Source organism: Anguilla anguilla, chromosome 3, assembly GCF_013347855.1.
Source record: "Anguilla anguilla isolate fAngAng1 chromosome 3, fAngAng1.pri, whole genome shotgun sequence".
NCBI lineage: Eukaryota > Metazoa > Chordata > Actinopteri > Anguilliformes > Anguillidae > Anguilla > Anguilla anguilla.
Window position 1 is genome coordinate 11,982,485 of NC_049203.1, and position 13,674 is coordinate 11,996,158.

Here is a 13,674-nt window from a genome sequence, read left to right on the forward strand (position 1 = left end):
AAATCATGGCTACATATTATTGTTCTAAACACCAAAGCTACTGTAATACTGGGATTCACATGTGACTGATTTGAATGTCTTGAGCTATGTCCTTCTCATGAAATTAAACCTTTCAAACGTTACAACACACTGGATATTCATTTTAAACCAGCAGTGATGATGTGTGATTTGGAAATGAGGTGACGTGTCATACTGTGTGTCACCAAGGCAAAAAGGCAAAGAACTCTGAGAACATGAAAGACAAAGGGTTGTTCAACCTCAAATGGTTACAAATAAATTATTAAGAAATTAAAGATGACACTTTTTCCATTATTAGATCAATAATAAAGAAATTTTAAACCACTGGCACAGTAGTAAACTTGCTTGATGGAGGATGCAAGCGGAGCTTGCCTCCACTGTGAAACAAATGATTTTGAAGACAAATAAAACTCCACGGACCACCTTTGGAGATTGACAAAACTTTGCTACATCACAGAGACACAACATCGCTAAATATACCATCAAATGCCTCCTATTTGCCAATAAGTTGCCAGATAAAGCCTCTTACTGTGGGCAATCAACATAAAATTGAAATATGTGGTTTTCCCAGTGAAACTCCTAGCTGTCAGGTGAAAAGAAGCGGCTGGCGACTCCACATGTACTGGAGGAGGCATGTGGCGGTCTACACCCTCCCCAGACTGACAGAGGATAGCGCATCGACCAGGACTGTGATACACACAGGGAATTGGTATAACGACTAAATTGGGGAGAAAATAGGAGAAAAATGGCAACAAAAAAAGAAACATGTGGTATTAATTGAACAGGGCAGTCCACAAGTACAGCCTAAAAGAAAATTAAAGATTCTGCATGGATGAACAGTAAAAAAAATCTTGTAAACACTACAGAAGATAACTCAGTTGTTTTATCTTTGCAAAAATATTTGTATTACAAAATGCTGAAAAGAGGAGTAACAAAACTTAAACTGAAATTGTATTAGTATAATATAATTTCATTTTCATATGTTAGGTGGCAGTGTGCTTTATAACTCCACATGTTGATTTGTTATGAAACATCTACACAAAGTTTTCCTGGAAAGCCATTATGACAATGCATTGATAATAGTAATTTACTGTTAAGCTTCCAATCAGAATTCCTTCTGTATATCTGTCCTGAATAATATGGAAGACAATTGCATACTGGGTGCAATGAAGCTTTTTGAACATCTGCAAATGAAAAAAGCCAACTGTTTCTTTTTAAATCTATATGGAATGAATTTTATGATTTTGAAGATCATTTGGACTTATCTGAAAACATCAATGCTATATTTAAAAAAGGAACATAATACTTGTTTTAAACTTTGAATACCTTATATATACCAAGACAGAAGTGGTTATCAAGTGCTATAGACATTTCATTTTTACTATATTACAGTGATAATAAACATGTCACAAATTCATACAATGTTGGCTGCTTGTTTTCTCTCTACAAGATATTTAACTTTCGAAGCCAAATTACATTAGTTAAAACAAAAGTTTAAAAAATAATTCATGTTGCTGCCTTGAAAAGACATATACCTGCTTTTTATAAACCCACAACTACAATAGATTCTCCAAAAATCTACTTCAATTATATTAAAAGTTCTGCATAAATCCGTGAGCAGTCCTATATTTTTATGGAGCTATGGTAGTCTAAACCAAACCTCTGACTCAGGGCTTCTTTACGATCTTTAAGGATGCATAGACATGAAACAATAAAACAGGGTTAGTCAACCCAGGAATTTGGCATCCCTTAATAATCAAGATAACATGTATTTATTCTAGATTGGTACTCATTATTCTAGATAATAGTAATTTTGAAGATAGCGAGAGTAAATTTATTATGCCATGTGGCACTGCAAGTCCCAGTAGATATTTATACCTTTGCATAATGACTATGTTTTTGTTTTCGCCATACATTAACTTTTTTTTTGTTTAAACGGTGACTTACATTCTTTCACTTAACATATATTCACTTAACTTAATATTGCCAGAGACCTGAATGCAATGCACTTCCTTCACGAAAGGGAGGGAGAAGCCAGAAACCTCTGTGCAAGCCTGTGGGGAGGAGCGCCCAGGACTACATCCAAAAGGGAGGGGGAGGTGCGTTTCCCTAAGATGGCCGCCCGAGGCAGAAGCATGCACAGCCTCACGCGTTTGGCAAGGCAAATGCAAATTCTCACATTAACAACAATAAAAAAAGAAAGTAAACAGCCATAATAGAATTTAAATAGCACTAGACCATCAGCCATCAATGCAGACATTTTCAGCAGAGATGTTGCAGAAAATTTAGGAAATAGATAGTATTTAAGCAGAATGTAACAGCATTTTTCCATGGATCCAGCTTCAAACAAGTTCTGTTTAGGGGAAGAATGACAGTATTTCACAGTCAGGTTGCAATCTGTTCTTCCTCAACTGTTTACTTTTCTGTCATTTTTTTATCTAGACCAGCCTACCAGAATGTGTCTATCCCTAATTCATTCTTTCTCTTTAACTTGACCGTTTGGCTACTAATTGTCCCTTTCCATACAGGTCAACGGGCATTAATTGCCCGGTATAGGTACTGGATCTAAAATAATATAGGTACTTATAATGCAACAGGAACACTTATTATATAGCACAACCCAAATCATGCAGTTCTCTCCTTTCCTACACTCAACTCAAAAGAAATATGATCAGGTGAAAGTGGCCCCACCCTCCACACCCTTCGCTTGTTTCTTCTGCAGATGACTAGAAGGCCTGCATTTGCTCCTAAAGCATCACAGACCTTGTCTAGATATTAACCTGAAAAATGTAGTTCACTATATTTCAGAGTTGACCTTTCTTGTGTGTACAAGGTATACCAATCAATCCCCACGCTCCAAATACACACCACTCCTTTCAAACAAGCCACAAGGTCTGGCCCCAGTCTATTCCCTGGTTTTACTGTGGACAGCTCATCAGAGTGACACGTTCCCCCCTACCTTTGCCCCTCCCAACTTGCTCCCATCTCACCTTCCCACCTTCCTGTCCGGTAAACAGTCAGGTTGTTTTCGCAGGGCAACGAAGTGAAGGGGGGCATTGGTCAGCATGAATTCTCCTCTGTTAGTCACACACAAGAACCCACTCTCTGTTTCTCTTTCACCTGACCCACGGAGAAGCCAGACACAACATCACAGGAAAGTAAACATTTAGGCAGAGAGGTACGCGTTCGCAAAGCAGACACAAATACACTCGCACATGTGCGCACATCTAGAACTGAAAAACAGACGAAATGCAGGCACTCAAACAGCATGGTGTAGTGATTATGGAGGATGAATCCGAGGTATGCATTTTTTTTGCATCCTAAAATAAGAAATACAGCTGCTACTTAAGTTGGTCCTGCCAAAAACACAGCTGTATGAGTGTGCAAAATGTAAATTTGCAAGCACTGAATAAGCATGAGGCTATTGTCTGCATGAATATAATGTGATTGGACTCCCGAAATAACTCCAACCTTATGGTTAGCAGGCATGCAGAATCACACACACACACACCTCCTAGACTACAGCACACAGCCGTTGATACTGTACAGATGCATATGTAAACATTCTGACATCCATAAATGGCAACTAACCCGCAATGTTGTCTGACTCACTAACTCTTTCTCTTTCTTTCTCTTTCTCTCTGTCCACACCGCAAACCCTACTACCCAAACGTATAAATCTGGCTTTCCGTGAGCGGTCGGTGTCTGGGAATCGCTCACATCCTGTTTACGCCGAAAACCTTCGAACCCCGACCACAGCGAGCTGGCAGGGCCCTGCATTTAAGCCACGCTCTTGCATCCACCCGTCTCTACTGCCCTTGGCTCCCATTTGGGGTAAAACAGGCCTATGTGCTTCGCACTGGTAGGACCTGAATTTCAATGTTGGTAACAACTTTGAAGTTGTTGTTTGAAGCTGAAGTTTTACTTTATCAAGTGGTATTCTTTTCTTGCCATTGAAGTGCAAGAAATTGATAATGTCGCTGTAAGATAAGTTACAGTCTTATATTTTTTTAAACTTACAGTTTTTTAAAACTGTAATTCAGAGTAATTATCTAATTCACTGTTGTCTTATTTATAGAACCTTGAAATTCTCATCAGTGACATGCATGCATTTCTCCAAATCTCTCGAATGGGTCTAACAGTCTTTAATTTGGTATGATTCAGTATATTCTGTAGTTATTAAAATAATAATGTTCATATTATATTGCTTCACAGGCAAATATTTCAAATTTACTTCAGCACTTTTTCTGAGCTCTTTCTTTTGTGCTGGTTCAGTCTGAATCACTAAATTGGCTGGGCTATTCTTTCTGTATTTATTTTTACTTTACTGTCTTTTCTTCTCTGTCTCTCTAACCTCAAACCATTAAGAGCTGAACTTGCTCCCTGGCCGGGTCTTCATGCTACTTATTCTCAGTTCAGCCCATTATGTAAGTCCAAATACTTCAGAACCAGCAGAATTTCCAAATTCTCAAAACTTTATTTATAACAAATTGTAGTTCTTATTTCTGGGCCTGGGTAAAGCTACCCCCCCCCCCACCACCACCACCACCACCACCGCCTCCAGCCTCTCACACCCCCTCCAGCCACCACTACCCCTACTCACACACTGATGTATAATATAGAAAATGACACGTGTTGAACATAAATACCACTTTATTTTGACTGGCTACACTATTTACAGTTTCTGAAAGTGTATACAGTATTCAGGAAGACGAACACACTGTCCCCTTCTGTCTGGCAGGAAAATTCACCCTTCACCATTTCATAGAGCTGTAAATGCCTTTAAAAAATGAACTTTCTACAATGCAGCTGTAAGCAGTTTATTTACATGGCAAGTTATTGGTGTTGTGTACTCTGCACTGTTCTTTGTTTAGTACTGATTTTCTTTTTTCAGAGCACGGACTAAACAACGTAATTTGGCTGAATTTTGTTTGGAGAAGCAAGGTGAATAGTTCTGGGAATGGTTTATTTACTTTTTTAAAAACCTGGTGCTTCGGTTCTTAGCTTTAGCCAAAAGGAATTCCAGGAATGCTCCATACCCTGATGTGACTGATTAAGCAGGAAATACTAATTGCAGAAGAAAACAATATTTTTACTGTGTAGTTTTGATAACAGTACGGAAATTCTTACTTATCATACAGGAACCAAACCTGGATTATGCTACAGTACTACAGGATTATTGTAGGACCCCAAATTGACCAGATATTGCTTTTTCTGTTAAAGCTAAACATTTTGAAATAAGAGGACTGTTTGCACTTCCGTGAGCACTGTAGCCAGTTAAACTTCTTGTAAATATCTTAAGTTGTCAACGTACGTGAGGAACAGAAAAAAAAAAAGAAGGTGCGAGACAGAGAAATCCTCAAATGAATGCCTCCCAGCCGAAACTCCACATTCCCTCTCTTCCCCACTCCATCTGTCAGCAGAACCTTTTGATTCACGTTGCGGCGGTGCTACTCTAGCTTCTGCCGCAACGTCAGCTTAGCACCGCAGCATGCTGGAACACCGCCTCCCCATCCTTTCCCTGACGTTCACCTCATTCAGTACCGCCCCCACCTCAGCCTCACCATCTTCCCTTCACCTGCCACCCGCCACCGCCACCGCACACGCCCCCCCTCCTCCCGGGGCCCGCTGTGCCCTGCGTCAGCGGCACTTGCAGGACTTGACCACCATGTTGGATAGCTGCTCGACGCGGGGAGTGCGACCCATGAAGTAGACGATGGTGAGGGGCTCCAGCTCCTGGGGAACGCAGCACGGGGAGGCGGACGCCTCGGGGTTCAGTTTGTTGTAAAGGGGCAAGATCTGCGGGAGACAGCGCAAGAGGGAGAGGCGGGCCGTGAAAAGGGGCCATCTATAAAAACAAAGTTATGGAGTGCGGGCTTTAGAGTCATTGTGACAGGCAGTGGCCGCATCCACATGTGGGCTGCATCTTTCACCGACTGTCGTTTCATCTCAGAATGGCGGTTACTGGCTGGCGTTCAAATAGCATGTGATTGATTAGTCTCTGGCTGTGTGTGAGAGTTCAAATATGATGGACCACCTAATTTGCAAAATGCATCTAACCCAATGGAAAATGGAAGACTGCTTCTTTCTTAAAAGGGTAAAAAATCTATATCATTTTTACAAAACATTACTAGGACCAGTCATCAAAAGAATACCCGGCTGGTAATTTGGAGATCAACTGAAATCAACTTATGAATGTGGTTCTTAAAAAATAATAAATAAATATGTCTCTGGCGAACACGGTTACAGACATAAAAGGAGAAGGAATGCTTTCATGCTCTGCCAGTAAATGTACAAAGACTTTTGAAATGCAGTGACAACTGAGTGTTCTCATTATCATTGAGGTTTGGTCAGTGGATGCTAATAAACCTCTAATTCACAATTACCATAACTGTGCAGTAACCATAAGTGAAACTTTTATGTTTATATTTCTAAAAAATATATATACTCGAAAAGCTAAAGCACAAATCCAGATGGAGGTTAATGCCCTTGCTCTAGTGATTCACTGACCTGAAGGAAGAGACAGTGCACTCTATGCAAGGCCTCATAAAAAACACAAGATAATAACATGGGAGTGATAAAAAAAAAAGTGAGTCGTCTAGCTCAAAGATTTACGGTGCCTAAACCTAAATCAAGCAGATATAAAAAACAGAATTAAAACAGAACCGGAAGAGGCCAAGGTCATCAAAGCACCAGTCTGCTGACAAACAGGCAAAACTACTAGTTAAATAAGCCAAAGGACTACTTTAGTTAAAGCACACAGACAGAAGCACAATAGATGAGGATTCAGCTGCCAGAGGGATACCATATCAGTTAAATGCATTGCTGCTATACCAATTCTATACCGAGAGCTAGCCAGTGTTTATTTGGTTGTTCAGCTGTCCATCATTTACGAGTGCTACTGGCACATGTAATGCTATGTCTTGTTCTGTTAAAAAATAAACAGACAAGAATTCCTGCTCGCCTCTTTTCTGCATAGTTCACTTGGTAAATTTAGAAAAAATAGGGACTGCGACAGTATAAATGCTGGGAGTGGGGGAAACAGAGCACCATTTGCTGTGAAAACAATGCCTGCAGCCATCCAGCCATGTGTATAAAATTCAGTTGAATGAATATCCTGCGGGCATGGGGAAATTGAATAATAAAAAAATTCAAGACAGAGATCCCACATTGATGTAAAAGACGAAGCCTTTAAATGTGCATTAACTTAAATGCACATGCAAAAGAATATCAGGCCAACTTGATGATGGCACACAAAAAATATACATGTCTTTGTTTTGTTATTAGAAGGGCTCCTACTTTTTGTCTCTGCCATGAATAACATTATGAAATGTAATTATAGGCTATACATATTTCAACGCCAAATTCCACCTAAGTAAGCCCCTTCCTATTATTCTGTCCTCAGACCCAATCCAGCACAACGTTTCGGCATGAACGGGGAATTACTAACCATGTTGTAATGATTGTCTGCACTCCACAAGTAGGGGCAGGTTCCAGCACAGAAATTAGCCTTGTAGCCCTTGGGCTCATGAATCCACTTCCAGTTCAGGTCACGTCGGAAGTCAATGTACAAGGATCGGAGACAGCAACTCTGATCAGCATTTCTAAATGGAAGAGACAGTCACAGAGACACACTTGCCAGCCCGTATAAAAGCATACAGAGATATCCCTTAACCCTGTGAAGAGTAGGATTTTTTAAATGTTTTTTTTCTTCAAAATTCAAAGTCAGTATTCTAGAACTCCACTGCTTTCCGTTACCAGTAGTGATTGTTACATCTGCATTAGAACATTCAATTAAGAACATTCTAGTCATATATTTGTGATCATACACCTTAAAGGGTGAACTACATACACTGGTGTTGTCATGCGGCAGGTTTTAAGATAAGCTTCAGGGTATTCTGGTGAAAATACTTTTTAACGCTGATTAGTAACAGAATATGCATCATGTACACGCAGTAAAATAATTGTACCGGGAGCAAGTGGGGTTGTCAGCTGCTGCTCTCTTCTTGCGGTTCTTCTTGCCAGGGTTCTCCAGCCTGTCACTTGGCAGCAGAGTGAGAATAAGGTGCGGTGTCTTGGTGCTGAACTCTATCTGACCTTTGACAGCCCCTGGTTTCTTTAACTGCTTGATTAAATCATCGTCAATACCTGTTAGGGAGTGAACCGGAATACGCCAGTTACACAGGGGTTACGCCCCATCGCATTACCACAGTATTCAACCGTTTCAAACTTGAATATGACCCCCACCATTATCTCCATTTCCCCAGTATTAGCGAGGCCATCAGGCAAGTGCATTGCACTGTGACACCCACACAGAACACACAATCTTCATGTGACAAATGGAATTTTAAAATGACCACGTGACCTAGGCCTCACACAAAGCACTGTAACAACTTTTCAACTCTCGTAGGGGGTCACAAGGACCTCTACACTGACCACACACCAACCTGCAAAGCGGGCATCCAGTTCCTCGCTCTTGTTGGGCACAATGTTGTTGGTGGAAGGGACAAAGGTGCAGCACGGACAGTGGACACTTAGCTTCAGCCCCAGGTTCCTATCTAAGGAAGAGAGAGCGCGTGAACGAGGGAAACTGCAAAGAAAGGGAGGGAGTTAAAGAGAGGTGTGTTTGAGCATGTGTGTGTGTGAGGTACGTAGTGTGCTTCTGCGTGGGTGGGAGGGTGGGTTGGAGGGTTCATAGAAAAAGAAAGGGATAAGATGGGAGGTTGAAAAAAGAAAAAATAAGGCAGAACATTGTTGCGATTGGGGAGAGGAGTGTGGTGCAGTCGCGGGGCTGCTGAAAAAATCACTTGCATTGCCGGAGCTAAATATGCGGCTGTATGAATGGGCATGATGTAATGTAAAAGCTTTCTCAGTCAGTCTGGGTAAGGGTGCCTGCAAAAAAAATGGTGTCTGAAAAAAAATCTTGTAAGTAAATGTTACGTGTTCATCACTGATTATCACACAACATAATTTAAATGAATGCATTGTGATTTTGCACAGAAGCAGAGCAGAAATGTCTGACCATTGTCCCCATAACTAGAAAAGCTGACTTAGCCCCGAAGTCTCAGTTCCTCACCTCTGTGAGTCAGCCATTCCTTGACAGTGTCAGTGATATCGACGGACAGCCATGACCCCTTGGCACGTGGACGTACGGTGCGGGAGTCAATGTAGCGTTGTGAAGGGGCCGCTGCATCACGGGACTTCAAAAGCTTGCAAAGGGAGACAGAGGCAATGACACAAACGCTATTTACATCAAGACACTCTGCTTAGTCAATGGTGAAATACAGGGGGGAGAAAAGTTGTTTTGTGCATGAATGTAAGTTCTGTACCTGGTATATCTCTATCCTTTGTTCTAAAGCATTGGCACCAGGGTTTGGTACACGGTAGATCCTGAACTCTGCCTTGACAAGCGTACTAGAGTTCCTCTCCACCTGAGTGACATCAAACCTCAATATCCGAAAATATGGGCTAGGGGGGCCACTGTTGATCACATCTGTATATGAGAGAGGTGGCACAAATTGAGAATGAAATACACTATCTCACTGAAACAAATCAAGATTTAGTGACGCTTAGCTAAAAGAAAATGAATCAAATGAGGTGTTCTACTAATCTATACATTACTGCAAATATGCTCAACATTGGCAATAAGCAAAGGTGATGGTGGTGGGAGCATTCATTGCTATCTTTAATTCGAAAGGGATTTTCTTCCTCCTTCATGCTAACACATAAAATATTTCACTTTTTGAGGGCCAGGACAATTACTGTACAATTTTTGGAGGTGTGTTTCCAAGCTGCATAACATTTACATTCCATTTCTTTGGCAGACGTTTTTATCCAAAGCTGCCAATCTCAACCATAACATAACAACATAACATAACCATAACAGTCGGTTTATTTAAATATGACTTGTTTGAACCTCAAGGGAACAAAGGGAAAAGCAGCAGATTCTGTTTCCACCATGCTGTTGAATGCTCCCTGGACAGTCTTTCTAATAAGTAGTCTACATTGTAGGAAAAATCTTAAATAAAATACAATGCATTCGGCTTATGAATTTGACTCACTCGTATCAATCCTAGGTGGCTGCAAGTCCACACGCTGTACTTCCTTAGCATAGTAATCCTCCTCGCTGCTTTCACGTTCGCAGGCTGATTCGGCCTGCTGCGCGCGCTCCTTCAATAACTCCCGGGTGCTGTTATAGAGCAGCATTACCTCCAGGGGCACATCTTCGGGTGGCGGGCTCTTGTCGGGTTCGGGTACCCCCCGAATGCGCAGTTTACTGAGAATCTGTCCCCTCACAGCCTCAATTCGCTTAGACTTGTAATCGTCCAAGTCGAAAGACTGGCACGTGGAAAAACCTTGTACGGTGCCAAGCAGCTCGAGCAGGAGCACGGCCAGGTGCGTGAACCACATTCTCTGAGGTTTTGACGCGACCATTTTCCTTTTACTTATTAAATTTTGTAATTACAGTTTGATTGGCTGTGTGACTAAGTAGTAAGACAAAATCATAAGAAGGGGGAAAAATACAATAAAAACACTATTGTCTGGCTCGACCCGACGTACTACCCAGCCTCCTCACTCAGTTTCCCCAGAGGTATTTAGGGCTTATTCAGCCTACTAAATCTGAGAAGTTTTGTTGTAATTGTGAGTAATTGTGTAATTGAGTCACTTAACTACCGATAGGCTCCGCAAGATCGGGGAATTAGGCTACTACATTGAAAACCTACTTTTATGCACTTATTTTAAACGTGTTTAAGACTTATGTTGTGTTCTGGTTTTTTAAAAGTCCACACAGCATATATTAGTTATGATGCACTTGCAAAAAGTTCATGTGTTTTAAATATAGTTTGTCAATTTTTATATGTTGTATCATTATTAAGATTAAAGTCGGTTTGTATAACACTCAGAATGATCATTAACTCGGAAAGTAAAGCTCCTATGTGACATAAATCTACCCTGTTACATACATACCGTTACTGTAAGAACAACGGGTTTGAGGTACCAGCTTGCCAACACCATTCCGCGCACACGTTAAAACAAAGGAAAATGATTAAATTGCATAGATGTTTTTATCTAATTTTTTTTTTTACTGTAGCATATACAGGAGATTTATAACAAAGGGCCCAATCGTCGCTACAGAATGCATAATTATTTTTTCCATAAATTCTATTTGATGTAGCGTTTAGCGAGAAACATTTCAATGACGGAAGTTACGCTCCGTTTTCCTTCAATTAGACGCCGAACTATACAATGAAGTTACATAATATGTGCCTGTGAAGCATTTAAAAAGTAACTTTAGGTTTTACGATATTATTATTAGCAGTTAAAGAAGCTGGTGGTAGCGGTATATGACAGTATAGGCTACACACAGAAACTTAAAACAAAAGAAATACTCAACTGTGCAGAGAAAGGACTTTACCGCGGGGGAAAATGCTTCTGAGATTTGCAGGAAGAAAGGAACAAAAAGCGGACGATTTTTATTCAATTGAGGTTGAATACAATCCCCGTAGGTAGATGAATTAAAATATGAAAAAAATCCTCTCTTTCTCATCAGGCCTTTTCGCCACAGTGAAGCCGCGTCCAAGCAGAAATCAGTAATATTTTAATTTTGTCATCGTTCAGATTTCAAGGGAAAAGAGTTCCAGATCCGCGTGAGCACACGGTTTGCAGTAGCTTGAAAAGTGGTAGCGAGGGAGCGAGAGAGAGAGAGAGAGAGAGAGAGAGTTACTGTGTCGAGTGTGTGGGTGTATCCATCTTTCAAATATTCAAATAACACAGATAATCTTCGCTCCGTCCCCCCTCTCTCTCATTGCTCATATTATATATAGTCTGATTATTTAGATGGTAAAATATCTATCTATCTATCTATCTATCTATCTATCTATCTGTCAGTCAGTCAGTCAGTCAGTCAGTCAGTCAGTCTATCACCTGGCAAATAGATTTATATATCACAACCCTAATACGCTCCTGAAGACTTTTCAGTATGTCTCGCACAAAAATGGATTTCTCCACCCCTTCCACTTTAGAAAATGTATTTAAACACCTAGCACATGGTCAGTACACATTCCATAAGATGAAAGGGAGTGTGTGTGTGTGTGTGTATGCGTGCGTGCATGTGTGAACACACATATGCAGATACATAGTCAGTACATAGGTCAGTATACTAAATATTAATTATTGTGCAACATGACTGACATGCATCGTTAAAAACATAAACACTTTAAGTCCCAGAGTATATGACCTTGACTGAGTAATTGTTTACCTGCCTTTATTTTGTTTTGTTAATTTGTTCATACCGTCTCTCTCTGTAACATGTTCATTCTAGCCTTTTAAATCCCATACTTTCATACAACTCTTAATAATTTTCCCTTGCCAGTTTCCTCCACCCTATTCTCCTGTTCTCTCTCTTTATAGTGTCATTGCTAATTACAGTTCAGAACTACTGGATCGTTAATCTTTCAAAGAGGGTTTATTGCAGTTCTCTCTCCCTTTCCCATTATAACATTATTATGGTTTCGGTTGCAATGCTGTAATTGCACAAAAATTAAAGTGTTGCTTTAAGTACTAGGGAGAGGGCGAAAGAGTTTGGACGTGAAAAGGAGACGCGGTCCCCCCCCCCCCCCAGAAAGACTTCAGGGCACGGATTGTTTTGCCAAATAATTATGAAAGTATTACGACAGTTCAAGTTAAATAATTTTTCTTGTTTTAACTCGAATACGACCATTTGCAGACAATTTGTGCCTTTCAGAAGTGCATAAATATTAAATGCATTACACCTGGTGGTTAGTTGTGGTATTGCAATTTTTTTCTTTCTTGGTTATAAATAACTACGATTTTTTTCTTTCCCCTTTTTTCCTTTGGAGTTAATTTAATCTAAATATAGACAGGGACGCCACGTCATCTCACTGCGTTCAGTTTTTAACACAAGTACGAGCCCGCCCGCAAGCGCACAGACATAAATTTGGAAATAAGTACAACTTTGGATTTCTGTGTCGAGAATCATTATTGATCATTTTTCATTTTGCGTGCAAACTGGTGAAACCGTTTTGTAGGTTTTTTTTTAAACTACTGCATAACGCCCAAATAATTTTGCTCCGTATCCATTATGTAGAAGGCTACAGTATTTGCTGTGTACGCCACGTTATATTTATATTTACATTAAAATAGTGTGCGCTATTCATATTTAAGAAATTTACAATTACAAGACTAACGCTATTATGATGTACTTTTATATGTTTTCGTACATTATTAATGTATTGTTATGATGGTTATGAGTATTGTATTTACATATCTATCGATTTATGTGTTTATTCATTTATTTACTTATTCATTCATTTTCATTTTTATCGGCATAACTGGTTCGCTAGTTGGTTATTTTACTGAAATATGTATATGTACGTCCCAAATTGGGCGAGACTGTGACCTTGTGCTCGAGGACAGATTATAGCTACTGACGTCACTGACGCCAGATTTGCGCATATCTCCCCCAAGTCGTACAACAGAATGCCCACGAGAGGGAGTAGAAGCACTGCCATGCAAAATGTAGGCGGTAGCCCCCGAAAGTGCACTTATATCTACAAACTACTAATCCATTTAATTACTGAATTCATACGTTGAACTGCTGACCAGAACTCAAATGTTAAGAATGCTATTTGCTAT

At 40.2% G+C, this 13,674-nt stretch overlaps 1 protein-coding gene across 1 annotated transcript; it reads right to left on the reverse strand.

Moving 5' to 3' along the window:
* Positions 1 to 5,630: 5,630 nt before the first annotated feature.
* On the reverse strand, positions 5,631 to 12,143 carry tgfb5 (transforming growth factor, beta 5). Its single transcript, XM_035408442.1, has 7 exons — positions 10,080 to 12,143; positions 9,348 to 9,511; positions 9,095 to 9,227; positions 8,466 to 8,576; positions 7,989 to 8,166; positions 7,469 to 7,622; positions 5,631 to 5,817 (listed from the first exon to the last, which is right to left on the reverse strand). The coding sequence occupies exons 1-7, from the start codon at positions 10,450 to 10,452 to the stop codon at positions 5,659 to 5,661; spliced, it is 1,272 nt and encodes a 423-aa protein (XP_035264333.1). The 5' UTR covers positions 10,453 to 12,143; the 3' UTR covers positions 5,631 to 5,658.
* Between the last annotated feature and the right edge of the window lie 1,531 nt (positions 12,144 to 13,674).

What these genes read in the sequence shown, in the direction of transcription:
- tgfb5 (XM_035408442.1), bottom strand. Translation starts at nt 10,452, where the DNA reads ATGGTCGCGTCAAAACCTCAGAGAATGTGGTTCACGCACCTGGCCGTG. An exon ending in GGAATGGCTGACTCACAGAG is followed by an intron (nt 8,577 to 9,094) that starts GTGAGGAACTGA and finishes TCTCTTCCTTAG; the next exon opens with ATAGGAACCTGGGGCTGAAG. An exon ending in CAGACAATCATTACAACATG is followed by an intron (nt 5,818 to 7,468) that starts GTTAGTAATTCC and finishes TGTCTCCCGCAG; the next exon opens with ATCTTGCCCCTTTACAACAA.